General features: G+C 49.6%; 2 protein-coding genes across 5 annotated transcripts; both read right to left on the bottom strand.

The window, feature by feature from the left end:
* Nucleotides 1-5040: 5040 nt before the first annotated feature.
* LOC114204154 (serum amyloid A-2 protein-like) lies at nt 5041-21407 on the bottom strand. Its single transcript, XM_088018132.1, has 4 exons — nt 21157-21407; nt 8303-8394; nt 5564-5702; nt 5041-5297 (listed from the first exon to the last, which is right to left on the bottom strand). Exons 2-4 carry the CDS (start codon nt 8391-8393, stop codon nt 5135-5137), a joined length of 393 nt encoding a protein of 130 aa, XP_087874258.1. The 5' UTR covers nt 8394; nt 21157-21407; the 3' UTR covers nt 5041-5134.
* A 1350-nt stretch (nt 21408-22757) lies between these two features.
* On the bottom strand, nt 22758-26425 carry LOC148162630 (serum amyloid A-2 protein). 4 transcript variants are annotated; one of them, XM_088018123.1, is made up of 4 exons: nt 26403-26425; nt 25682-25773; nt 23300-23438; nt 22758-22920 (listed from the first exon to the last, which is right to left on the bottom strand). In XM_088018123.1, exons 1-4 carry the CDS (start codon nt 26423-26425, stop codon nt 22758-22760), a joined length of 417 nt encoding a protein of 138 aa, XP_087874249.1. The 4 variants fall into 4 exon arrangements, with proteins under 4 accessions (XP_087874249.1, XP_087874248.1, XP_087874251.1 ...); XM_088018122.1 differs by lacking the exon at nt 26403-26425 and adding an exon at nt 23902-23967 and having other exon boundaries at nt 25682-25769; XM_088018125.1 differs by lacking the exon at nt 26403-26425 and having other exon boundaries at nt 22758-22809; nt 25682-25769.
* Nucleotides 26426-26959: the final 534 nt, after the last annotated feature.

The raw sequence follows: 26959 nt of genomic DNA, 5'->3' as shown, positions 1-26959 counted from the left end.
GCACCCGCGCCCTAACCCTGCCATGTTTGTTTCCTTGGGAAGAATATGCAGCACATGATCAACGTCGGACACAGGAATGTAATACTTTCTTCAGTTGTTTGAATGTGTTATTTTCTTTAATCTCCCTGCGCGAATGGAAGGATGGGGGTGCGGGACGCAGCCGTTCTGGTGCTGAAGCTGAGCATGTGCGGCAGCTTCCCATTCCTGCAGCCCTGGCTCCTCTGTGCCTAGAGGCACAAAGAAAAGGATCTGGGGAACTTGGAATTAGAAGGTGGCGTCCCCGGCACGTGCTGGGAGATGTTTAACAACAGCTGGCTCTCCAGAAGAGAAAACTAAAGCCCTGACTCACCGTGTTTGTTAGTTTCCATGGTGTAAAGAGCCGCACCGTGGCTCATTTCAAATGACCAAAGACTGAACAATTGGCTCTCCTGAGCTCCTGTGAGCTAGCTGGGTCACCCCCCGCCCCCCGGCCACTACAATCCACGTTCACAGGGAAGAGACTACCAGCTACACCTGTGAGTCTAAGCTGAGCATTTCAGGATTTCCCAGGAGGAAAGGAAAAAAAAAAAGGAATCCAAAGAGAACTTCTAACTCTTCACAAAAGGGGTATCTGTTAAGGAAAATTCTCCACCTTGAGAGAAAAGTGAAAGTATATATCCCACACTGTTTGTGAAGAGAGCTAAGCCATATATGATATACTCTGTACTTCGAGCAAACACATCAAATAGGTTATGGAAATGGATCATCAGCGGAATGAATGAGAGAAGGATGACTTTAAAATACAGTTTGATATTGAAAAAGAAACTACAACAAAAATTAGTGTTCCTCAGGGGTCCCTGGCTCCCTCAATTGGTAGAGCATGGGACGCTTGATCTTAGGATCATGAGTTTGAGCCCCATGTTGGGTGTAGGGTTGACTTAAATAAACAAATAAAATTAAAAAATTAGTGTTTATCAAAGGATACCATATAAAACTTTAAAAAAGGCAAGACGTGAACATCTTTGGTGGAGGACATTATTTTGTCTATTTCACTGATATACTCTGTTAAGATTTTCTTGACTTAAGTTTTACAAAATGTATTCTTACGATGCTGTATATAGTAAGTATTTGTTTTAAAACCAGCACTACTGTACATAGTACAGGAATTGTAGCCTCGAAGGATGCCCACAAATGTCTCACCCGGATACTAAACAAGTAGTTCCTACTGAAAAGAACAATGTGAAGCATAAGAATAAAAGGAACTCATGCAGATTGAAATCCAGATCAAGTCTTGTTTAACTCAATGGGGGCCTTTAGATGCAGAAGATGGCACGGTCAATATTCCATCTGCTCATGAACCCACGTTGGCCCGCTCTGTTCCCCGTGGTACCGTGTTGAGCTCCTCAAGGCCTTCTTTCTCCCAGTGCTATCCAGTAGAATTCCAGGGCTTAGGCTGAGGATAACTGCAGGACCTCCTACCTGCTGGGGACGGAGTCCTGCCCAGGTGAGGAGACAATGTTCCCTCCTCCCTTGCACAGCTGCAAGCTCTCCAGCTTGTTTTCTGCATCACAAACACTGTCCTGCCCACAGTTCTTTCTAACAAAGGGATCTGCAGAGACACCCAGAAGGAACATTTTCAAACACTTGAAAGGATGTTGCTGTGTCCTGAAAATTTCAACCGGGATCTTTATTTATTTATTTTTTTAATTCTTAAAAGATTTTATCTATTTACTTGACAGAGAGAGAGCACAGTAGGCAGAACTGTAGGCAGAGGGAGAGGGAGAAGCAGGCTCCCCGCCGAGCAGAGAGTCCAATAAGGGGCTCCATCCAGGACCCCGGGACCATGACCTGAGCCGAAGCAGATGCTCAACGGACTGAGCCACCGGGGCGCCCCTCAACCAGGGTTTTTAAAAATGGAACTCTGCATGGTAATCTTACTTATTGAAGTGTTCATGACGGGCGCCTGGGTGGCTCAGTTGGTTAAGCGACTGCTTTCGGCTCAGGTCATGATCCTGGAATCCTGGGATCGAGTCCCGCATCGGGCTTCCTGCTAGGAGGGAGTCTGCTTCTCCCTCTGACCCTCTTCCGTCTCGTGCTTTCTATCTCTCATTCTCTCTCTCTCTCAAATAAATAAATAAAATCTTTTAAAAAATCAAAATAAAAAAATAAAGTGTTCATGATGTGTGGCCTCCGTAACAATTTATTAAATAAAATCCTGTCTCCGGCTATGTATAAAGTACTATGAATTGTCTTGGCTAAGCAGAAGTGTTCAGTATATTAAGTACAAGTGCTCAGAACGGACCGAAGCCCCTTTCAGCCTTAATTACCCCATCCCGACGACCACCCTATGAGGCGGTGATTTAGGGTCCCAGACCCAGTTCCAGGGTCTGCGGGGTTGCCGCACACACATCACCAAGCAGGGTGTGCAAGACTTCCACTCAGTTCTGACATCTCTACGCAAAGGTAGCACAGGTCCCACTTGTTAAGGATTCAGACCCACGAGACTATCCTTCCCCTTCACCTCCGGCAGTCAGATGTCAGTCCTAAGCCCCTGCTGTTCTATGTGCTTCTGACAGATCCCAGGCAGATTGGGGGATCCGACCGCCTCCTGCTTGGGTTCGATTAATGTGCCAGAACCACTCACAGACCTTGCGGAAGCACGTTTTTATAGTTACCGGTTTAAGAAAGGATATAAAAGTGGATACAAATCCAGAGCCAGAGGAAGAGATATAGAGGGAAGGTAGGGGAAAGGTGAAAGGTCAAGGGCCCCAGCCCTCTCAAGCTCACCACTCTCCCAAGTCTCCATATGTTTACCAGCCTGCAAGGGCTCTGAACCCAGTTCTTTAGGGTTTTTATGGAGGCTTCATTGCATCAGGGATTACTTAAATCGTTGGCCATTGGAGATTGAGTCAACCCTCCAGTCCCTGACCTGTCCTTGGGAGTCAGGAGGAGGGAGTGAAAGGTCCCTCTAATCACATGATTGGGCCTCCTGGCAATCAGCCTTCATCCTTAGTGAGGTCCAAATGTCACCTCTGAACGTAACTAAAGACACCTTTGTCCCTGTCAACACTTAGGAAATTCCAAGGGTGTGGGAGGCAGTCACTGTGAAAGACCAAATATAGATGAGGCCTATTTTCATCATTTGGATGACCAAATTTCTCTTCTTATACATGCGAATCTCACAGGTAGGTAACGTTATTCTTCTCATTTGAAAGTCATGAAACTGTTGATCATTCTTTCTGCTGGCCCTCTGAGTCTGGGCCCTAGGCCTCCCATCCTCGCTTGATCACGGTACCCTGTGAAGCATCTTTTCTAACTTTGGTTTCTGGCCCTTCATAGGCTTGGTGTTCTTCTCATCCACTTAAATTCATTGTAACAGAGAAAAGGGAGGTCTCCGAGGCCTCTCCACAGCCTGGTCACACGGGGATATTAGAGGAGGGGGACCGTCTCATGTCTTCTGTAGACCAGGTCACTTCTTAGAGGGAAAGGGCTTCTCACTACTAACAAAGGTGGCACAATAGGCCCCAACGGACACAGTCTCTGGAATCTGGGACACAGCAACTCACGGGAGACTTCGGGAGATCTCTTCAAGACCTAGAGATGTGATACCACCATGGCAACATCTTTCTTTGGCAGGAGACACAAGGGAAATAGCTGCTTGTCACTACTGTTTATTGTTCTAAGCATGGCCCTCAGAGAGCTGAGTGTCCCTTCCAGAAAGAGAGTCTACGTGACAGAACAAAGCAAGAGACCATGCCTTGCTTGCCCGAGTCCCTGGGAGGAGTTCCTCGTGGGTCTGGAAGGTATCCTCCCGCTCTCTCTGCAATGTGTCTGTCAAAGAAGGGAATGACCGGAATGCTGTCTGAAAGTGGGGAGGGCTTTCCAGCATGGAATGGCCCCAAGGGAGTAAAAGAATTGTCACAGGCTGGGGTCACTGGCCCAGGATTTCTGCCCTGGGGAGCCTGGGAGGAGGGGTATGGGCATCACATGGCCTCCTCTGGGAAGCAGCCCCCCAAGCTCCCTGTCACCACTGGCTCTGGAGGGTTGACACCTGCCCTTCTCCCCACGTGTCTACTCCTAGGACCAAGGGCGCGAAAGCAGCTCAGGGTCCCAGACTGGGCAGACCTCAGTGACCCCACCTTTCCCAGGGAATGAGCTGTGTGGGGAATGTCCAAACGGTGCTCAGCATTGGCCTGGAGAAGAACCTCAGGGACAGAGGGATCCTTTGACAGTTGTCTGCCCTACACCTCTCATCTCATTGTACCCACAGGAATTCAGATAAGACCCAGACCCAGAAAGAGGCATCACTCCTAGTGCTGGCAGGCTCCAACCGAAGACAATGATTCCCTCCCACGAGTGCAATCCTTGCCTGATTGGCTTCATCCTGGGTCAGCCTGCCCTTTGCAATGTCCTCCCCATAACTCCTGTAGTCTTGTAACAAATCAGAAGTCGGCCTCCTGCTTCTGCTCTGGGTTCCTGGTGGAGCACGAGTCCCACCTCCTTCCTGGCTACTACTTAGCTTCTTCCAACCCCTGGGCCGTCCAGTCTCCATGATTTGCTTGCATTAGCCCTGGTGGTACTGTCTGGTATCTGAAATGCCTGCTCATTTTTCTTGTCTCCAGGATGCACCCCAGGTAACACCTTTGAGCCTGTCCTCCGACGGCTGGGTCCCGTGCCCCCAGGGACAGAGACCGCTGAGGAGCAAAACAAAGGGATCCAGACACTGAGGACAGAGAAGGTAACAGGACCCCACGGACGGCAGTGAGAGGTAACCCTGTTACCCCATGGAAGGGCTTGGCAATAGCACCAGAGCAACCACAGGGGCCTGGACAGGGGACCGGGTCTAATCGGGGAGGGGTGGGTGTGGGGCGTCTCTCCTGTGTCTTGCTGACATCGTCCACCTACACCAAACCCAAGGGCCCGGGCTCCACCCACACGGCGGGTATCCATCCATCTCTCCTGGGGGCCAACCAAGCAGTCCTCACACCCAAGAGTGAGTAACACACACTTTTCAACAGTCAATCTCTTCAAGCATTTAATAGACATCTATTAGGTGCCCTGCACCAGCCTACGGGGACAGAGAACTCAGTGCCTGGGTGTCCCTACCCTCAGGGGACTCACAGCCCATCTCCCGAGGGCAGAACAAAGAGGAAGCTCAGTACTTGTCAGGCAGGCCAGGGGGTCGGAAGTGGTTGGGGTCTTTACCACTCCGGCCCCATAAGTTGGCAGCCTGGTCAGCCTTCGAGTCCTCCACTCCGTGGCCGCTGTCTCCAAACTTCAAAAGATCTGTGACTCTCTGAGTATTCTCTCTGGCGTCACTGGAATGGAGGAAAGCAGGTAAGAGATTAATCAGGAGTTGATGAACTACACCTCCACCCTTCCCATCTCTCCTCTTTCCAAGAAATTAATGAAACTCTAAGAGGCCAAGTTTAGAGATGCTAAACCCCTGATCATTTCTGGGTACAGCCCAACTCAGCCTGGCGTATCTCCTTGTGCTGGGTAACCAGCATCCATGGGGGAGAGTGGAAATCACAGCTAGGCATGCTCAGCTCACCCATACCTCCATCCCCAGGGGCTATGTTACCTGATCACTTTAGCAGCCCAGGCACCCCCAGGGCCCCTTTTTGCAGCGTCATAGTTCCCCCGGGCATGGAAGTATTTGTCGGAATTTTTGTAATTGGCTTCTCTCATGTCAGAGTAAGCTCTCATCATGTCTCTAGTCCCTGGAAAGGAAAGAAAATGAAAGTGATCATCTCTTGGCAAAATAGAGAACAGTTTTCCTCCCAATGATTCTAAGATTTCAGCCTTTTGACACAAACGTTTGAGATTATACTGGCTGAGATAAATATTCCTTTACTTTTCACTCCCCTGGGTTAATGATAGGAGAATCACACCGGGTGCAAGTTTTATTCTCTTTGATTCCATTCTAAGTACTGTTGCTACTTGGTTTTCGGCTGTGTGTGATGTGTATGAACAAGAGTTGGGATGGTCTTTAAGGGATGCTTCGTTGTGCGGTGAACCTCTACCTGGAAAGGGCAGGGAACCCTCTGACTGGGGCGTGAGGACAAAGGCAAGTCTGAGGGAGGCTGCTGACCCAGAGGGCTCCCAACCTAGACAAGGGGAGAAAGTCAGCGCTGTGGGCAGCGTGAAGACATCTCAGTTCTGTGTACATCCGAATGTCTGGGGCATACGTGGCACCAGGAGACTGTCAGAACTCACTTATCAGGTGATAAAGTTGAATTCCCCCAACAGAGCTTCACAGAAACGGGGTCATCAAATGCAGAAAAAGGGCAACTACCCCCAGCTCTAAAGTTCAGTGTTCTCCCCAGGGAACTGAAGAGTGTTGCCTTCCACACAGGGGTTATGCAGACAAACTGAGAAAATACACATGTAACTTCTAGAAGGTTGCAGGTGCTCACGATGCTATCACTTCTCTGGGCCTTAGGAAGGCTGTGACAAAAACAGTAAAGGGACTAAGCTCAGAGGAAAATCAGAGTTACAGATTGAAGGAATCTGATCAGGCTACAATAAAATGAAGTCTTTCAAAAAGTAGCTTAAGGAGCAAAAGAGAAAAATCTACTGTCGAGTTGTAATCATAATTTATGTAACACCCATGCGATGCCTTCTCTTCATTTTATGTATTTATTCTTTCCAGTGTTCAGAAAGATCACTTTGTTGAGCAGTACGACATTATTACTATACTTGCTCCCTCCAAGTTACAGATTTAAACAGATGGCTGGAGGCCCCTTGCTTAGGAAGTCCTTCCAAAATGCCTGACGTACTGGTCACCTGTGGGGGCAAAACTGGAGGCAGTGGTTCCCAAGCCTGAGTGGGCACAAAAAGCCACTGGGGTGCTTGGTAGAAGCCAGATTTCAGGCTCAGCCCTGAAATGCTGATTCAGCAGAGGGGGAGTGTGTGCACCCGGCATCTGCCTTTCACAAAGCACCCCAAACCCCGGGTGATTCTTATGCACGCGGTCCTAGAACAACCCTTTGAAAACCCTTGACCTAAAGATGGAAACACATTTGTAGCGGTGCCTGTGAGAATTTAGAAAGGATTGACAGCAAACTCTTAAATCAGTAATCAGTGACTCTCACAGACAAAGAAAAAGGAAAAGACAAGAAAAAGAAAAATGATTTTGTGAAATATACAAATCTTGCCGCTGAGTCTGACTACCGAGGCGCGTGTCTCTTGCTCTCGTGCCCAGCCATGTCTCAGGCCCGCAGAACCACCATCATGGAATCCTTGTGCCATTTACTGCGGGGAGAGGAGCTCTGCAGAGTGGCCTTCCGCCTCTCCCACAGCCTGACTATCTGCCATTTGCTCAGATAAACAAGAGGGTTGTGTGTTCCCAAACCCGCAGTCAGCCATGCGCTCTCTGCTCTGGGAGGCAGGACAGTCCCGTCCTAGCAAGGTCTGGGGAGCTCCACCACGGGGGTAAACCCTGCTCTGCTTAGGACCTTGTCAGACTCTTCATCTCTTTGGGCCTCAGGTTCTCTGTTAAGGGATGATGGTGCCTACATTGCAGGATTACAGATTAAAACCTGAGGATGAAAACCAGTTCATTCATCCATGTAAAGCTCTTAGAACAGTGCCTAGCACGGGCCAAGCTCCGTTAATCTTGGAGGGGATGACTAAGTGTGCAAGTTTGAGGCACCCCTTCGTGGCTGCCTGAGACCCAGCCATGAGCTGGCCCTGACATCCCACTAGGCGGCACTCGAGTCCTACTTATAAGTAGGGAGAAGGCACTCTGGACCCCACATGTATCTCTTCCTGCTCCTACTGCAAGTTGAGGCCCAAACTTATGTGACCTCCAGCCTGGGGACCCCAAGGAAGAGTGCGCTGCCGCCCAGAAAAGCCAGGGATGGAAGGATAAGACACATGTGGTTCAGGGGAAAAGCCACACGTAGTAAGTAAGCCCTAGAGACCTAAGGCACAGTATGATGAGCACCAAACAATATTGTATTATACTGATAAAATGTGCTATAGCCTAGATCTTAAGTATTTCAATGACTAAAAGGAAAAGGAAATTATGTAACATGACAGAGGTGCTAATTATAACTACAATGGCAATCGGGTTGAACATATAAATGCATCAAATTAACATGACCTACACCTTAAATATATATGATGTTATATGTCAGATATAGTTCAGTTAAAAAACAAAGAAAATAGAAACCCTGGGAGACTGCTATCTTGAACACCATGCTTCTATGCGTCCCACTTGCGGCCTTTGCGTTGTGTGGATGTGGCCTCTGCTCTGGGGAATCCTGGAGGGAGGCCAGGGGCAGCCTCCCCCTGACCCCCATGCTTTGGGCCTTACCTTGACCAGCTTCCCTGAGGAAGTTTAACCACCTTTGGCTGCTGACGCCCAGGACCAGGGAGCCCAAGAGGATGCCCAGGAAAAGCTTCATCCTGGTGCAGAGTCAAAGAGACACACAAAGATGATAGGTGTTTAGTTTTGGTTTGGATTGGTTTTTTTGCGGCGTAACGTTGACTCGTTCTTGTATTCCAAAACTAAGCCCCACTCATTATATTTCTATCTATTGATCTACACACACACACACACACACACACACACACATCTCTGTACATATACACCCCTGTATGTACATAATATGTGTATGTGTGTGTATGTAGAAAGAAGTAGACAGTATGTATACATATATTAGGCAGGTGATACGTAGATACATAGAATTCCAGAGGGTCCACGTCTCCATTTCCACCTGCCTCATTGGAATCCCAGTACGAGAGACTGCACTGCGCTTCTAACATAAACCAATTTCCCTTTCAGTTATCACCTGTGAGCCCTGACACCCACTGTACAGAAAGCTTCCAAAGAGGCATCTGGGCATTTTGTGACCATATACCAGTCTGTCGAATGAGATGAGTGAAACAGTGCACAACCCTTGGCAGAATGCCTGCTCTCCCCATCCCTGAACTCTCCCCGAGGAAGTGCACGACTAAATCCCAGTCCCAGAAAGTATTCACATCTGCTGAATCCTAATTGTCAGGCTAGGAGATGCAGGAAGGAAGCAGAGAGCTGGGACACAGCACAGGAATGCCGTGGGCAACGGGAGTCCGCAAAGAGAAATAGTGTTGGAAAGTTCTAGTACCTCACCTTTGGCTGTTGCTTCCCAAGGAGGCTCCTGGTGAAGCTGAGCTGCCCGCCCCTCCTGCCTGCGAGGGGTGCCCACGGTATATATACTGACGCTTTGCTAGGGGAATGACGGGGAAGCCAGGTTTGAAGCAAAACACTGAGATTTGGGAAATTCCCCCTTGGCCAGAACACAGCATCCAGAACATCAGGCTGTTTCTTCGCGCCCATCTAATTTCCCAGGTTGTGCAATCTGGCAGCTTCTGGGAATGTAGCAAACGTGGGCTTTTCTGCCTGTTTTCAGTCTCGCTCTTGGTGAGGAAAGGTTTCCTTCCACACACAATAATGTACTGACAATGGGTGTGAAGAGGAATCAATATTAGAAAAGGGATTTGATTGTCTAAAGAATGAGAGCATAGAAGGCCGGTGGAAGAGCGAACGGTCTCCACTGACGGAAGAGAGAAAGATAAAGCTGAGACCCCAGGGAGCAGAAAACGTACAGGAAGGACCAGTAAGCAGGAAAATGAAGCTTCCAGCACCCAGTGGGGTGGCCTGGATGCCGGAAAAGGGAGTCCTTCAGACTGGAGTGTACTCATGATCAGTTGCTGGGGGAGAGCTCCTAATGGCAGCTTTCATGGAGGACACCCTGGTCCAGGAAAGTTCAATTGCTTTGTAGACATTTGCTACAATGTCACGGAGAAATGATACATCCTAAAAATGATCAAGAAACCGCCCACTGGCCACAAAATTATGAGAACAGAAGATTCAGGGAGGATGCAGAGAACGTTGGGGGCAGCGCAAGAAGGCTGGGAGGTTGCGAACATACAGAACGGCTGTTTCAGCTGGCAAAGCAGGACTGGGCTGCACTCTGTGAGTTTAGGAGGATTACAATGGGAAGAAATTGCATGCAGGCGGTATCGGCGGGATGGAGACCCTGGCCCACTCACCTACCCCTTCCCTGCCCCTGTTTGCGAAAGGGGAAGTTTAGAGGTCATCGGATTTCCCTGCAGAAGAGAGGATGGTGCATGTGTGAGGTGGTAGCAATGATGGGGCGTCCAGAGGACGGACCTGGTCCTTGTCACAGGGGGCCCGGGGATGGAAGACTAAGGAAGGAGGGCCAGGAAGGCCCAGCCCAGGGAATGCTGGCTCAGGGGTGTTGCCTGGGGTGCATCCTGGAGACAAGAAAAATGAGCAGGCATTTCAGATACCAGACAAGTACCACTAGGGCTGATGCAAGCCAATCATGGAGACTGGACGGCCCAGGGGTCGGAAGAAGCTAAGTAGTAGCCACAAGGAGGTGGGACTCGTGCTCCACCAGGAACCCAGAGCAGAAGCAGGAGGCCGACTTCTGATTTGTTACAAGACTACAGGAGTTATGGGTAGGACTTTGCAAAGGGGAGGCTGACCCAGGATGAAGCCAATCAGGGAAGGATTGCACTCGTAGGAGGGAATCATTGTCTTCGGTTGGAGCCTGCCAGCACTAGGATTGATGCCTCTTTCTGGGTCTGGATCTTATTTGAATTCCTGTAGGTACAATGAGATGAGAGGTGTAGGGCAGACAACTGTCAAAGGATCCCTCTGTTCCTGTGCTTCTTCTCCAGGCCAATGCTGAGCACCGTTTGGACATTCCCCACACAGCTCATTCCCTGGGAAAGGTGGGGTCACTGAGGTCTGCCCAGTCTGGGACCCTGAGCTGCTTTGGCTCCCTTGGTCCTAGAAGTAGACATGTGGGGAGAAGGGCAGGTGTCAACCCTCCAGAGCCAGTGGTGACAGGGAGCTTGGGGGGCTGCTTCCCAGAGGAGGCCATGTGATGCCCATACCCCTCCTCCCAGGCTCCCCAGGGCAGAAATCCTGGGCCAGTGACCCCAGCCTGTGATAATTCTTTTACTCCCTCGGGGCCATTCCGTGCTGGAAAGCCCTCCCCACTTTCAGACAGCATTCCGGTCATTCCCTTCTTTGACAGACACATTACAGAGAGAGCGGGAGGATACTTTCCAAACCCACGAGGAACTCCTCCCAGGGACTTGGGCAAGCAAGGCATGGGCTCTTCCTTTGTTCTGTCACGTAGTCTCTCTTTCTGGAAGGGACACTCAGCTCCCTGAAGGCCAAGCTTAGAACAATAAACAGTAGGGACAGGCAGCTTTCCCTTGTGTCTCCTGCCAAAGAAAGATGTTGCCATGGTGGTATCACATCTGCAGGCCTTGAAGAGGTCTCCCGAAGTCTCCCGTGAGTCGCTGTGTCCCGGATTCCAGAGACTGTGTCCGTTGGGACCTATTGTGCCAACTCTGTTAGTAGTGAGAAGCCCTTTCCCTCTCAGAAGTGACCTGGTTTACAGAAGACATGACACGGTCCCCCTCCTCTAATAGTCCCGTGTGACCAGACTGTGGAGACGCCTCGGAGACCTCCCTTTTCTCTGTTTCAATGAACTTAAGTGGATGAGAAGAACACCAAGCCTACGAAGGGCCAGAAACCAAAGTTAGAAAAGATGCCTCACAGGGTACCGTGATCAAGCGAGGATGGGAGGCCTAGGGCCCAGACTCAGAGGCCCAGTAGAAAGAATGATCAACAGTTTCATGACTTTCAAATGAGAAGAATAACGTTACCTACCGGCAAGATTCGCATGTATAAGAAAGAGAAATTTGGTCATCAAATGATGAAAATAGGCCTCATCTATATTTGGTCTTTCACAGTGACTGCCTCCCACACCCTTGGAATTTCCTAAGGGTTGACAGGGACAAAGGTGTCTTTACCTTTGTTACGTTCAGAGGTGACTTTTGGACCTCACCTAAGGAAGGGGGCTGATTGCCAGGAGGCCCAACCATGTGATTAGAGGGACCTTTCACTCCCTCCTCCTGACTCCCAAGGACAGGTCAGGGACTGGAGGGTTGAATCAATCACCGATGGCCAACGATTTAAGTAATCCCTGATGCAATGAAGCCTCCATAAAAACCCTAAAGAACTGGGTTCAGAGCCCTTGCAGGCTGGTAAACATATGGAGACTCGGGAGAGTGGCGAGCTTGAGAGGGCTGGGTCCCTTAACCTTTCACCTTTCCCCTACCTTCCCTCTATATCTCTTCCTCTGGCTCTGGATTTGTATCCACTTTTATATCCTTTCTTAAACCGGTAACTATAAAGACGTGCTTCCGCAAGTTCTGTGAGTGGTTCTGGCACATTAATCGAACCCAAGCAGGAGGCGGTCGGATCCCCCATTCTGCCTGGGATCTGTCAGAAGCACATAGAACAGCAGGGGCTTAGGACTGACATCTGACTGCCGGAGGGGAAGGGGAAGGATAGTCTCGTGGGTCTAAATCCTTAACAAGTGGGTTCTGTGCTACCTTTGCGTAGAGATGTCAGAACTGAGTGGAAGTCTTGCACACCCTGCTTGGTGATGTGTGTGCGGCAACCCCGAAGACCCTGGAACTGGGTCTGGGACCCTAAATCACCGCCTCATAGTGTGGTTGTCGGGATGGGGTAATTAAGGCTGAAAGGGGCTTCGGTCCGTTCTGAGCACTTGTACTTAATACACTGATCTCTTCTGCTTAGCCAAGACAACTCATAGTACTTTATACATAGCCGGAGACAGGATTTTATTTAATAAATTGTTACGGAGGCCACACATCATGAACACTTTAATAAGTAAGATTACCAAGCAGAGTTCCATTTTTAAAGATCCTGGTTGAGGGGCGCCCTGGTGGCTCAGTGGGTTGAGCACCTGCCTTCGGCTCAGGTCACGGTCCCGGGGTCCTGGATGGAGCCCCTTATTGGGCTCTCTGCTCGGCGGGGAGCCTGCTTCTCGCTCTCCCTCTGCCTGCAGTTCTGCCTACTGTGCTCTCTCTATGTCAAGTAAATAGATAAAATCTTTTAAGAATTAAAAAAATAAATAAATAAAGATCCCGGTTGAAATTTTCAGGACACAGCAACATCCTTTCAAGTGTTTGAAAATGTTCCTTCTGGGTGTCTCTGCAGATCCCTTTGTTAGAAAGAACTGTGGGCAGGACAGTGTTTGTGATGCAGAAAACAAGCTGGAGAGCTTGCAGCTGTGCAAGGGAGGAGGGAACATTGTCTCCTCACCTGGGCAGGACTCCGTCCCCAGCAGGTAGGAGGTCCTGCAGTTATCCTCAGCCTAAGCCCTCGAATTCTACTGGATAGCACTGGGAGAAAGAAGGCCTTGAGGAGCTCAACACGGTACCACGGGGAACAGAGCGGGACAGCGTGGGTTCATGAGCAGATGGAATATTGACCGTGCCATCTTCTGCATCTAACGGCCCCCATTGAGTTAAACAAGACTTGATCTGGATTTCAATATGCATGAGTTCCTTTTATTCTTAGGCTTCACATTGTTTTTTTCAGTAGGAACTACTTGTTTAGTATTCGGGTGAGACATTTGTGGGCATCCTTCGAGGCTACAATTCCTGTAATATTTACAGTAGTGCTGGTTCGAAAAAATATAATTACTATATCCAGCATCGTAAGAATACATTTTGTAAAACTTAAGTCAAGAAAATCTTAACAGAGTATATCAGTGGAATAGACAAAATAATGTCCTCCACCAAAGATGTTCACGTCTTGCCTTTTTTAAAGTTTTATATGATATCCTTTGATAAACACTAATTTTTTAATTTTATTTGTTTATTTAAGTCAACCCTACACCCAACATGGGGCTCAAACTCATGATCCTAAGATCAAGAGTCCCATGCTCTACCAATTGAGCGAGCCAGGGACCCCTGAGGAACACTAATTTTTGTTGTAGTTTCTTTTTCAATATCAAACTGTATTTTAAAGTGATCCTTCTCTCATTCATTCCGCTGATGATCCATTTCCATAACCTATTGATGTGTTTGCTCAAAGTACAGAGTATATCATATATGGCTTAGCTCTCTTCACAAACATTGTGGGATATATACTTTCACTTTTCTCTCAAGGTGGAGAATTTTCCTTAACAGATACCCCTTTTGTGAGAGTTAGAAGTTCTCTTTGGCTTCCTTTTTTTTTTTTCCTTTCCTCCTGGGAAATCCTGAAATGCTCAGCTTAGACTCACAGGTGTAGCTGGTAGTCTCTTCCCTGTGAACGTGGATTGTAGTGGCCGGGGGGCGGGGGGTGACCCAGCTAGCTCACAGGAGCTCAGGAGAGCCAATTGTTCAGTCTTTGGTCATTTGAAATGAGCCACGGTGCGGCTCTTTACACCATGGAAACTGACAAACAAGGTGAGTCAGGGCTTTAGTTTTCTCTTCTGGAGAGCCAGCTGTTGTTAAACATCTCCCAGCACGTGCCGGGGATGCCACCTTCTAATTCCAAGTTCCCCAGATCCTTTTCTTTGTGCCTCTAGGCACAGAGGAGCCAGGGCTGCAGGAATGGGAAGCTGCCGCACATGCTCAGCTTCAGCACCAGAACGGCTGCGTCCCGCACCCCCATCCTTCCATTCGCGCAGGGAGATTAAAGAAAATAACACATTCAAACAACTGAAGAAAGTATTACATTCTTGTGTCCGACGTTGATCATGTGCTGCATATTCTTCCCAAGGAAACAAACATGGCAGGGTTAGGGCGCGGGTGCCGAAAGCATCCATCAGGAAAGGATAGGTTTATACAGCTCCTTTGAGCTTCCTGAGACCAGGACCCTCACCTCCATGGTAATCCTGTAGGGAGCAGTAGTTCCCCAGCTCCAGGGCAAGGCGACCTGCTGAGGCAAGGGGTGGTTTCTGCTCTGGTGGCTCCTCACTCTGCCCCTAGGCCAACACTAGTAACTATCAGACCTAGAAACAATCAGTTGAGAGAACAGATCTACTATGTTTCTCCTCTCAGCGGACTGCTGGTGGCTCACAGGTAAGGTGACACCTGCATTCCCCGCATGGACACCCAATGACCTCTGACAGAAGCCACAGGGCAGCAGTCAACACCGCTAACGACAACACAACCCAGCACAACGCAAAACCCCTAGTTATCTGACCTTCCAATGGCTGCAGCATTTCTCAGCCTAAAGGCTCTTCAGAAGGGTTGTTCTGAGCTGGTTAGAGCCAGTTCACAGAGGCAGACAGACGGTCTCTGCAGACCCCAAAGGTTAAACTAGGTCTCCCGTTTCTGGTTCAAGTTTGGGCTTAATACAGAGTCACTCTTCTCAGATCTCAATTTAATCAACTCACAGTGACACACCATGTGTTCATTTAGATTAAATAACACCACAAAGGTATTTATGTAAGATACTTTTTTGTCGCAAGGAGACATAGTCTTCGTTAGAAAGGCCAATAAATATTAGATAAATTGAAATGCTTGATAAAATCTCACCTCCCCAGGATCTACTCTGAGGTCAGATGTTCTTCAGGAGACTGATATGATCTTAGGGGACGGTTAAGTCTATGTTATACAAACTATTGCGAAAAACAGAAAATGAAGTTGTACAGCTCATTTTAAAGAAGCTAGAGTAATCTGGATCCCAAAACCAGAGAATACAAGAAAATAAAACAATTGGCCCATTTTGTCTTCAAAGACACAAAAATTCAAAATGAAATAGACTGTTAAGAAATCAAATCTAAGTGTTAAAAATGCCTCACTATTGACTGTAGTTTATTCATGGGTTGCACAAAGAGGACAACATTACGCTATCAACCAGTGTAAAAAAGATAGCAATACTATGTCAACTGATGGCCTAAAAAGATAAACAATATTACCTAAATAGATAAAAAAGTCATTTGAGGAAGCTCAAGACATATTTATGGTTCTAAAAAAATCCTCCAGGGAACTAAACATCACAGGTGATTTCCTTAAACGTACAGATCAAGTTATAGTAAACTATTATTTAATGGAAAACTTGTCATCCATTTCTCTGAGGATCTAGGATGAGCGACGATGGCCAACTATCACCCCTGTTGTCTATCATCGTTCTGGAAGCCATGGAGAATACCTCAGAATATAAAAAGAAAGAAGAGCTACAGGGATTGGAAAGGCAGAGATAAAACTGTCATCAGCTGCAGAGAGCATAACCATCAACCCCCGAAACCCACAATCATCAAGATGCTAGAGTTAATAAGGGAATTGAATACTCTAACCCAACACGTGCTCCAAAACCAACCACATTTCTCCATACCGGAAATAACCAAATAGAAAAAATGATGAAAAATAAGACACCAGGGGCACCTGGGCGGCTCAGTCCGTTAAAGATCTGCTTTCAGTTCTGGTCCTAACCCCAGGGTCCTGGGATCGAGCCCCGTGTCGGGCTCCCTGCTCACCTGGGGGCCTGCTTCTCCCTCTCCTCCCCACTAGTGGTCTCTCTCGCTAGCTCTGTCTCTCCCTCAAATGAATAAATAAATAAATAAATAGCATCTCTTTAAAACATTTAAAAACAACAACAAGAGGCAGTCATGTGACATGGATTAGACCAGAAAACATGACCTCAGCAGAATGCGTGGTGTATCAACGAATGCTTGCTGCGGGTGCATGTCCTCACGTCACCGTGAAGTGTCACTCTGGCCTCCGGGATGGCACCGGCCCCAACGCCCACCAGCAGTGCGCCCAGGGGCTCCACGTCCCCTCTCCCCCCACAGCAGCCGGCTCCCCATCTTCCCAGTCTAAGAGCTTCCATCAAAAATAGTTTTTGTTGCAGAGACACACATTAATGTCTAAAGAGTAAATAAATGCTACACGGTTGCTCTCACGGGACGTAGTAACAACCTCTGAAGTCCCTTTCTTTGTTGGGGCTTCAGGACACTCCTTTGCGGGCAGTGACTTTCCTGCACACACTTGTTATGACCCTGTCCGATGCCTGCAGCTGCAGGAGAGGGCAACTCTTCTTTCTTGTGCTGAGGAAACTTCCTTCACCAGAGAACAGCAGGCCTGTTGTTCTCAAGGCCAAGTTCTGGAATACTATTGGTTCGCCCTGAAACACAAGCAGGCCTAGGACAAAAGCGAGTCACGTGGGGGAGAAAAGGTCAGAACAGGATTGTTCACAGGTGGCGTGTGCACCCTGGACATCAGCAACATGCTTCTCCTCTGATCTTCCATTCTTTATCTGTCGTGGGACCCTGACTCATTTACCAATTTGTATCTCATGATACTCTTTATTGATGTGGAGGCACCACTGACGTGTATGGATGTATGTGCACATGAGTGTTGGGGGGTGATGGCACAGAAAGGCACACGCATGTAAATCACATGAAGACTGGACATTGGCAACTTCTCCTTATCTCAGCACTGGAATCCCACTGAGGGCACGAACTGGGTTGTTGGTTTTCGCACCTTTAACAACCAGCGCCTAGGATAATGCTAGGAATACGGTCAAGTTTAAGGAGCCTTCTTTGAATGGGCATGTTTACTGAAGAAAACGTGAAAACTATAAAATAAATATAAAGAGAAAAAGAAAAAGCAGTGCAAATTTCATCAGCCTGGATTGGGGGAAGGGCGGGGAGAACCTCCTAGAACCTTCCTGTTTGCCTTCTGCCCTATTTTCTAAGTGAATGTACATATACGAATACATCAGCAAAGGCAGGGATATAAGAATTATCATCGGATATTCTGCTTTGTCCCTGAACAACTTCTCATGAGCATCTGTCCTTGTTTCTACTCTTACCTGCCACAAAATCAGTGGCCAAGCTGAAATTCAAATCCGGTCTGCCCGGATGGAGCACTTGGATTCTTGGCCATCTGCTACACACCTGCCACCTGAACTGGGCAGGAGGATAGCACATCCAGCAGTAGATGTACGATATAATTTAATTCAATTTTAGCAAACAGGCAAAGCTTAATCATGGCTCTCCCGGGGACAGTGCTCCGTGGACAGAAGCACTGATGTCTTCTGTGCCATTACCTGCTCTGTTCCCAGGGCCCGGCTCAGTTCCTGCCACATTCTGGGAGCTCGTTCAATAAGTGGTAAATGAGTGCATGGGTGGATAAATGAGTTTCGCAAGCATCTTTCCCGACAAGGCCATGAGTTGGAGGTTTTGAAAGGCCCTGTGTCAGACTACTCGGACATTCCTAAGTCGGTGCCTGCAGGGGATTAAGGGAAGATCCCCGAGCAGGGCGGCTCCCTCCCAGGTCAGGTCATTTGGGAACAAGGCCCTCTGGCCAGGCTGGAGCCCTTGTCACTTTGCCCAGCTCTTTGAGCCAAGGGACAAGTGGGTCACTGACGGGAGGCTTTGCAAACATGAGTTAAACAGCATGCTTTGACAGCACTCCCTAAATCATGAACTCTGTGTACACCATATACTTTCTTCTCAGAATAGACCTGAGTTTTCGTTCCCCTAGCTAGAGATTTCAAAAACCAAGCTTGGGAAATCAGAGAATAGTGAAAGGGCTCCCTTGGCATCCGAGTTTGAAAAGCAAGCTGTAGTGTGAGGTTCTTCCCTGTCCCACAGCTGAGGACCAAGAGGCTCCACGTACCCCACATCCTAGGGAGAGCATCCAAGAAGCAGCCAGATGCCACGAGCCTCAGGGCTGATGACGAGGTACCAGCGCAGGCCTGTGTGAGCAGCACCGCCTGGTCACCTCCCCCCTCTGGACCCTATAGAAGAGGCCCGGGCAGGAAGAGAAGGGGCCCTCGGGCACTCTGGGGGTCTACTAGAGAGACCACTGAGGTTGGGGGAGAGGCAGTGGCTGTGCCAGGTGGGGCGACACCTTATCCAGAGACGGGGCTTGGAACGTGGGCCGCTGTCAGGGGCAGCCGTGGGCACACCTGCTCCTCTCTGGGGAGGCCCTGCACATCTGGGGGTGCTGGTGTGAAGCTCAACTTCACCTCAGGAGCACTGCCGGCACACTTCGTGATGAACACTAGCTCAAAGCCCATTATTTCTTCCTGGTAAATATAATGAGAGGGGACCTGTTTAAGTTTACATTGTAATATCATATTCCATTATTTCTAAGATACACAATTTTTTTAAAGATTTTATTTATTTATTTGACAGAGAGAGATGCAGCGAGAGAGGGAACACAAGCAGGGGGAGTGGGAGACGGAAAGGCAGGCTTCCCGCCGAGCCGGGTGCCCGATGTGGGGCTCGATCCCAGGACCCCGGGATCATGACCTGAGCCGAAGGCAGTCGCCTATCGACTACGCCACCCAGGCGTCCCTAAGATATACATGTTTTAGTATGATTTTCTGAAATTAGGACGTGTCTTACATGCCCTGATGACCTGGCAGCATTCATAAAATAATTGTCATTGTTTTAGGAATACTTAAATACATTTATTTAGTGTATACTTTTCCTGGTTTGTTTATACACAAGAGTGATATAAGATAAAAAATATACCTATGTAAGTCCTAACATCTCCTTCATTAAGGGTAAAATATAAATGCTGAGTGATAAGAAAATATTATATCCTAACTTAATTTGTAGCTCTCTTGTCTTGGTGGTAGAGACATAGTAATGCATCTTTCAGTCCATGGATGCTTGGACTCAGAGAAATGCAGTGCAGGCTTTTCCCCTCCTCTGCTCTCACAGAGTACTCTCTGCTAACTTGACACTCTGAAAGTCGGCATGGTTCTCTGGAAGTTCAGATATTTATTGTTCTCTCCCAAGGTTTCTCCTCAGAAACCGTAATGACGAATAGTTTATTTACAAGTGAGGTTTCTAATTTCCATTTCTATGAGCAAGAGTACAAGGCACTCCTAGAGAAAATTAAATATATATTCTATGATAAGGTAAAATGTTGACAGTTTTCCCAGTACCTTAGCGGAGATTTTGATGTAGATTACATAGTCACCCAAAGTGCCTCCTTACCACGTTCTCCAGATCAAGGCCTGTGCCAGACATCTGTACCTGCTACAATCCCAAGCCCACTCCCGGGTCTGTCCGCTGTTGAACAATTCTTCCTCTGCATCATTCATTCATTCAACAAATATTCATTAAGCAACTACTATCTGTGACCTGCTATGACAGGTACTGAGGATACAAGGTTGACACATACAGTAAGAGAGACCTGCTTTCTGCTCTAGGGTCTCCGACCTACTCATCCTGAAGACAGACCGATAAAGGGGCAAACACAGTGGAGTGTGGGGAGGGCCAGGGTTGGGGGCACAACAGTAGGTACACCTGGCTTCCTGCAGGGCCCTGTCCTCCATCTCAAGTGCCGTCCCCACTCTCTTCAGCTTTCTTCCTCAGAGCAGATGACTCTGCTCCCTTTGGCATTCACCCCTCTGCCCCGTTGGCTCGATGCCAGCCCCATGCTTCCCCTTGACTTTGGGCAGCTGCTGTTCTCCCCCCACTTTCCCTTCAGTGTGTGCAAGCAGAAGATGGTAGCATAAGACAGTTAAAGGGTTTGGAGAGTACATCCTCCATCATAAATTCCGTACCCTGTGTAATGGTCCTACAAAATGAATGCGAAATAAAGACTTTCTCAGAAGAAAAGTGGAGGGATTCTGTGACATACACCTGCCTGGCACAAATTGTTAGAGATTCTTTAGAGAGAAGGAGAATGCTAGGGGTAGAAAGTCAGATCTACGTGAAGAAAGGGAGAACGTTGAGGAAGGCGTGAGACAAGGTAAAACAGTATTAATAGCAGCCCATACGTTCCCCTTAGGTCACTTCAGACGGCACCACACTGCAGCCTGATCCCCCCACCCAGTGCCCGGAGCCTGCTCTCACCAGCCCGTGGCCATCCTGGGCCCTGCACCTGTTCCTCCTGCCCCTGCCTTCTTTGGCATAGCCTCACTCCTCTCAGACCAAGCCTCAAGCACGGCAAACCCCTCCCCTGCTCTGCTATCAGTGCTTTCTGATAGGAACTCTACGTGCTCTTGTGGCTAACCATTTTATATCCACGCTTTTCTTTCCCCCTTAACAAACAAATGCAATTTGTCTTTCCTCTAGAAAACTGTATCATTACCCTTCTTCCCTTAGGAGTTCTCCTCAATTTCTTTTTCAGAGAGGCGTCCTAGGCCTGTTGTCAATCTATATATGCGAGCTCGCCCTGTTTCTGACACTGGAGTAGGTCCCTGCCAACTTGTCCCTTCGGCCGCTGAGCATGGCGCTAAGCCTTGTCGGTAGAGGGCGCTTCAGGGACAAGCAGGAAGGAGGAACTCTCCCCCAGGTCCTGGGAGCCTGGTCTCCTTCTGGCTCCTGTGGTGCTCTTCTCAAGTGCAAGATCCCCAGAGGCACTCACCAGAGGGCGTTTCCATGGTATCCCCCTGAAGTTTCTTGACAAATTCTGGGACCCTTCACTGGGTTTCCAGGGTGCTCTGCGGCGCTCTGCCTGTGTTAGGTGGGTGCCTAACCCTATACCACCGACTGAGTGACTTAAACCCCACAAATGTATTTCTCCTCTTTCTGGAGGTGGGAGGTCCAAGATCAAGGTGCAAACTAAACTGGTCCCTGGTGGCAGGTCTCTTCTTGGCTTGCAGATGGACACCTTCTAGCTGTGTGACAGGGCAGAGAGGAAGGAGCAAGATCTCTAGTATCTGATATCATAAAGACGCTGATCCTATCAGACCAGGTTCCACACTTATGACTTCTCTTCACCTCCATTACTTCTTTAATCCAGTAGGCAGCCACAGTGCGAGGTGGGGCTTCAACATATGAATGAGAGGCAGGGACACAGTTCAGTCCAGAGCACTGCCCCTTGCACACCAGTTTCGGGCACCCGGACAGCATCTTCCCCTGACCCCGTGTGGGCTGCCTCCCGGTGAGCTTGCAGCAGCCCCAGCTCCGTTCCCAGTTCCACTGCCGCCTTCGGAGTTTCCTGCCAACTGTCCTCCTGCCACCTCAGTGGGGGGGTCCTTGTTTGTGGGCTGTGCCTTGCGACACCCAGCAATCTCTGTGGGCCAGCCAACGGGCCACAGAGTTTCCAACAAGGTCCACAGCTCAACTTTGTGTATCCTGTACCCCTTAGTGTTTAGTCATGTCCCAGCTAAGCATTCGTTCTGTTAGAATTTCCCATCTCAAACAACTACCTGGTTTCTGTCCCCTGAGTGGACCCCAAATGACAGAGGGGGCTTCTCTACCCTGCTCGCTCCTCACAACCTCTTCCCCAGTATGGATCCGTTAAGGAGCAGAAGCCATGAGGAGAGAAACACCTGGGTGGTGGCATCAGGCCTTCACTTAGGCTTGAAGTAAGGCAGTGAAATAAGGTGGAGAAAAACTGCCTTGGACGGCTTTCTCAGATGGCAGGGAGAGAAACTGGTTCTCATTGGTTTTGGATGTGCTCCTGAGAAACCAGCAGAAGATCAAGGTGGCAGTAGCCGGAGCTGGATGCCACAGTCCCGGCCTCCCACGGCTGGGTCCCCTGCCCCCAGTGACAGAGACCACTGAGGACTAAAACAAAGGGAACCAGATGCTGAGGACAGAGAAGGTACAGGACCCCACCGACGGCAGTGAGGGGTAACCCCTGTTACCCCATGGAAGGGCTTGGAAATAGCACCAGAGCAACCACAGGGGCCTGGACAGGGCAGTGGGTCTGATCGGGGAGACGTGGGTGCGGGGCTTCTGTCCCGTGTAATGCTGAGATGGTCCCCTTACACCAAACCAAGGGGCCCGGGCTCCACCCACACGGGGGTGTCCATCCATCTACCCTGGGGGACAAACCAGCAGTCCTCACACCCAAGAGTGAGGGACACACACTTTTCAGCGGTCAATCTCTTCAAGCATTTATTAGACACCTATTAGGTGCCCTCCACCAGCCTCCGGGGACAGAGTACTCAGTGACGGGGTGACCCTGCCCTCAAGGGACTCACAGCCCGTCTCCTGAGGGCAGAACAAGGAGGAAGCTCAGTACTTGTCAGGCAGGCCAGGGGGTCGGAAGTGGTTGGGGTCTTTGCCACTGCGGCCCCATAAGTTGGCAGCCTGGTCAGCCTTCGAGTCCTCCGCTCCGTGGCCGCTGTCTCCATACTTAAAAAGGTCTGTGACTCTCTGCAAATTCTCTCTAGCGTCGCTGGGATGGAGGAAGGCAGGTAAGAGATTAAGTAGGGGCTGAGGAGCAACATCCCCCCACCCCACCAATCTCTCTTCGTCCCAAGGGATGATGAGAGGAGCCAAGAGCGGAGGGGCTGAACACTGACCGTGCTCCAGGCACAGCCTAGCTTATCCCAGGCTGGTCCGCTTTCCCTGCAGGAGGGCGGGAGTCACCCATTCCCACGGGGCTTGCTCTGGCTCTGTCAGCCAATCAGACCCCACACTGGGCCCAGAGGGGACGGTGGGCAAGAGGAGCAGCCACAGTCTCTAAGGAAACTTCTCTAGGGCTTGTCCCCTGTTGGCTAATAAAGGTGCCCGGCTCAGCTCACCCATCCCTGCATCCCCAGGGCCCATGTTACCTGATCTTTTCAGCAGCCCAGACACCCCCAGGACCCCTTTGAGCAGCATCATAGTTGCCCCGGGCATGGAAGTATTTGTCAGAATTTTTGTAATTGGCTTCTCTCATGTCAGAGTAGGCTCTCATCATGTCCCAAGCCCCTGCAGAGAAAAGGATCAGGCAAAAGAGATGTCAGGTGGACAGAAAGCCCGTGACACACCCTAGTTCGGAAGAATCAAGGAACAGCAAATCTACCACTGACTCAAGATTTCTGCCCGTGCTGCCAGGACCCTTGGGCACCATAGGCTGAGAAGAACAAATCTTCCTTCTGGTTGGTTCCCCAGGGGTTGCCAGCGAGGGGCTGCGGGTGGGGCACAGCTGTGTTGCACCTGTGTCTCTGACCCTGTGCTATCTCTGGGCTACATCCCCTTAGGGCTCTATGTGAGCTGTTCAAGGAGAGGAAGGAAGAATTATAGAACAGGATTTCTCAACTTCAGCACCACTCAGGTTTGGGGCCAGATAATTCTTTGTTGCTCAGGCCTGTCCTGAGACTGCAGGAAGCGTAGCAGCACCCCTGACCTCTGCCCACTAGATGTGGGAAACGTATACTCCAAGGGTAACAACCAGAACTGTTTGCAGACACGGCTGAACGTCCCCAGGCACAAAATTGCCCTTGGTCAGGCAGCACTGCTGTAGAACAAAGCCACAGATGATAAGATCCAGGGGACTTGGGTAAGTTAGCAGGTGACAGAAAGGCAGATCCTGAGAAAGGCCCAGGAGTACAGTGCTTCTGCGCAGAGTCCTAGGAAATCTATTCTTGCAGGGGGAAGGCACGTGACTGTGACCCGATTCCCTGTGAGTATTAGGGGCATAAATCGCATTCTGAGAACTTTCTAAATGGATCATACCAATGATGGGGGCGGCTCGAGGAGGCCAGCGCTAGAGCCCTGGCCCATGAGCCATCCTTCGCTGCACTTTCTTCTTTTTTTCTCTTTAAATTGTTTTAAAGTTAAGTTAATCACCATACATTACATGGTTAGTTTTTGATGTAGTGTTCCATGATTCATTGTTTGTGTGTAACACCCAGTGCTCCTTGTAGAATGTGCCCTATTTAATACCCATCACCAGGCTAAATCATCCCCCCACCCCCTCCCCTCTAGAACCCTCCGTTTATTTCTCAGAGTCCATCGTCTCTCATGGTTCGTCTCCCCCTCCAATTTCCCCCTGTTCATTTCTCCCTTCCTGCTATCTCCTTTTTTTTTTTTTAACATATATTGCATTATTTGTTTCAGAGGGACAGATCTGTGATTCAACAGTCTTGCACAATTCACAACGCTCACCATTTTGCTGCACTTTCTAATGACCGGGGTGCTCTGCAAGTTTTGGAGGCCAGGTCACACCCCAGGCCAGTTACCTGAGCCTCTCGGGGCGGGGGCGGGGATGGATCTCAGGCATCCGGGGTTTGTTATGCTGTCCTGGAGCGTCCGACACGTAGCGGAGGTTGAGAGCCACCCAGCTTTCGGGAGTGGTACTCAGATACATCTACCTGGCAAGAGCTCTGAACTCAGGCACAGCTGGGTTCCACCCTCTGCTCTGTGACCTGCCGCCTGGAGGTTAGTCCCTGACAATGGACTCAGCTGCTCTAGCAAGCTCCCCGTCTTGTGGAGAAGATGCCTGCCTCACCTAGGGGTCTGAAGCCATAGTAGGCGAGCAACTGTCCCAGCCTGAGCAGTACTGTCCCTCTTTGCCTTGAAGCCTCCCAGTTAGCACGGACAGTGTCATGGAACCCTCCCGAGACCCTGGCAAACCAGCATAGCTGGTCACTCTACATTGCATGAAGGTGCTGAATTCCAGTGCAGGTTCGATAGATGTTATTCGTGCCCCCGCCTTTTTTTGGTCTGGTTAAGGGCTAGGGAAGGGTAGGAAACAGACCTCCAAGGGACAGCGTCACTGTGAAAAGGAAGCATCAGTGAGAGCTAAGCTGAAGGTGTCTGTAAATTATCCCATCAGGAAATGGCAGGAAGGATGGAAGGGAGGCAAGGGGGAAGGGAGGAAGAAAAGGAGGAAGGGCTGGATGAAGGGAGAGAGGGAAAGGAGAAGAAAAGGTGGACAGCTTTAATCATACACTGTGCCTTTTGTCTGCAGGAAATCTTATGCAATTTCAAGACTCATTCTGCGTCTTCTATTCAAACTGACCCTTCAGCTGGGAATGATGATTGCTCTTTCTCTGGTAATGAAAGGACATAAATCCTGTTCCTTCCGACCGGATTGATGAAGAGCTCCCCACACCCTGGGCACATCAACAACATAGGGCAACACAGCTCACACAGCAGCTACAACCCTTGAACGTGCTCAGGGCAAATCCTAGTGGGCCATTGATGCCACCCCCGTCCAGCGGCCTTACCTTGAGCAGCCTCACCGACGAATGCATACCATTGGCTGCTGACACCCAGGGCTAAGGAGCAGAAAATGAGGCCCGTGAATAGCTTCATGGTGCTGAAATGAAGGAGAGGGTCAGGGGGCAAGGACAGGACCCTCACCCCCCCTTTGGGTTTGGCAGGTCACAGAGAGCATGGTGCTCATTCCACTTGTTCTCAGTAGACTCTTCAGGTCCATGTAGGAAAGAAACATTGCAGTAGGTCCTCACTCGGAGCCACAGCCCTTGGCTGAACCCATCAGCCCTGCCCCCCAGGGCTGGCTAAGAGGTCCCAATGTAGCATAGATGGAGGAACAGGGCAGCTGAGACCAACCTCTCCCTGCCTAGAGCTGCCTGCCCTCAACCAAAAAGCTCATAATCAGCCAGTCTCCCGTGTGCCACTCTGCAAGCACAGACCTCATACAGGACAAATACAAAACAGAATAATATATTTGAACCCGGGGGTTCAAACATGTTGGGAAAGAGAAGAGAATCTGGTTGTTTTTTCAACCAGTCCCTCCCTGGAGTAGCCCCTCACCTGAGTTCCAGTGGAGCAGAGCTGCTGGTCCCTGCCTGCTGGGGAGAGGTGGACGCTATTTATACTGAGCCCTCCCTGCTGAGCACATGGGAAGAGAAGAAAAGCCAGACTTGGTGCCTGGAACAGTCTCCCCAGGTCATGGCCCCTAGAGACCTGCAAAGGAGAACATACTGGACGCCCGTGGTTTTCTTCATCCACAAGTCAATTCCCGGTTGTGCAACCCTGAGGAAAAAAGGTGAGCTGGTTCTGCTGGCAGCCGGGGCTCAGGAGGAGGGCCCCGCTGTTGGTGTTGGAGGGGCTGTGGAGAGGAAGGGTGTCGAGCACCAGACGGGTGGCCTGCCGGTCCCTGGAAGTTATGTGGTTAGAGGAGGTCTCCTCTAGCCAGGACCTTGCTTTAACTGGTCAGTTCCTCAGGATGGTCCCTGCCGGGCCAGATGTCAGATGGGCCAGAAATGACACGCTTTGAGTTCTTGCCTAAAGCTCTTGAGCTTCAAAATGGACAGGGCAGCCCCACCAAGTCCCTTGGGTGCCCTGGAAGGTCCTTCCCCCAGTCTGTGTGCACCTGCTAAGCTTTCAGTTCTGAGGCACAGGAAAGCCCTGCTCAGCTGGCTCAGCCCATGAGCACGTGTATTAATATCTAAGCTGGTTCCTCGGTTGCGAGTACTAGTTGGAGGGATTTTGCCTTGCTTCACCCAAACTTCGAGTTACCTCTTATCGGAGTGAGAGTA

The sequence above is a fragment of the Eumetopias jubatus genome, unplaced genomic scaffold (assembly GCF_037043125.1).
Source record: "Eumetopias jubatus isolate StellerSeaLion01/CBP00866 unplaced genomic scaffold, mEumJub1_p1.0 scaffold_13, whole genome shotgun sequence".
Taxonomy (NCBI): domain Eukaryota; kingdom Metazoa; phylum Chordata; class Mammalia; order Carnivora; family Otariidae; genus Eumetopias; species Eumetopias jubatus.
Note: the sequence above shows the minus strand (reverse complement) of the source record. Positions and strands in the feature narration are given on the sequence as shown.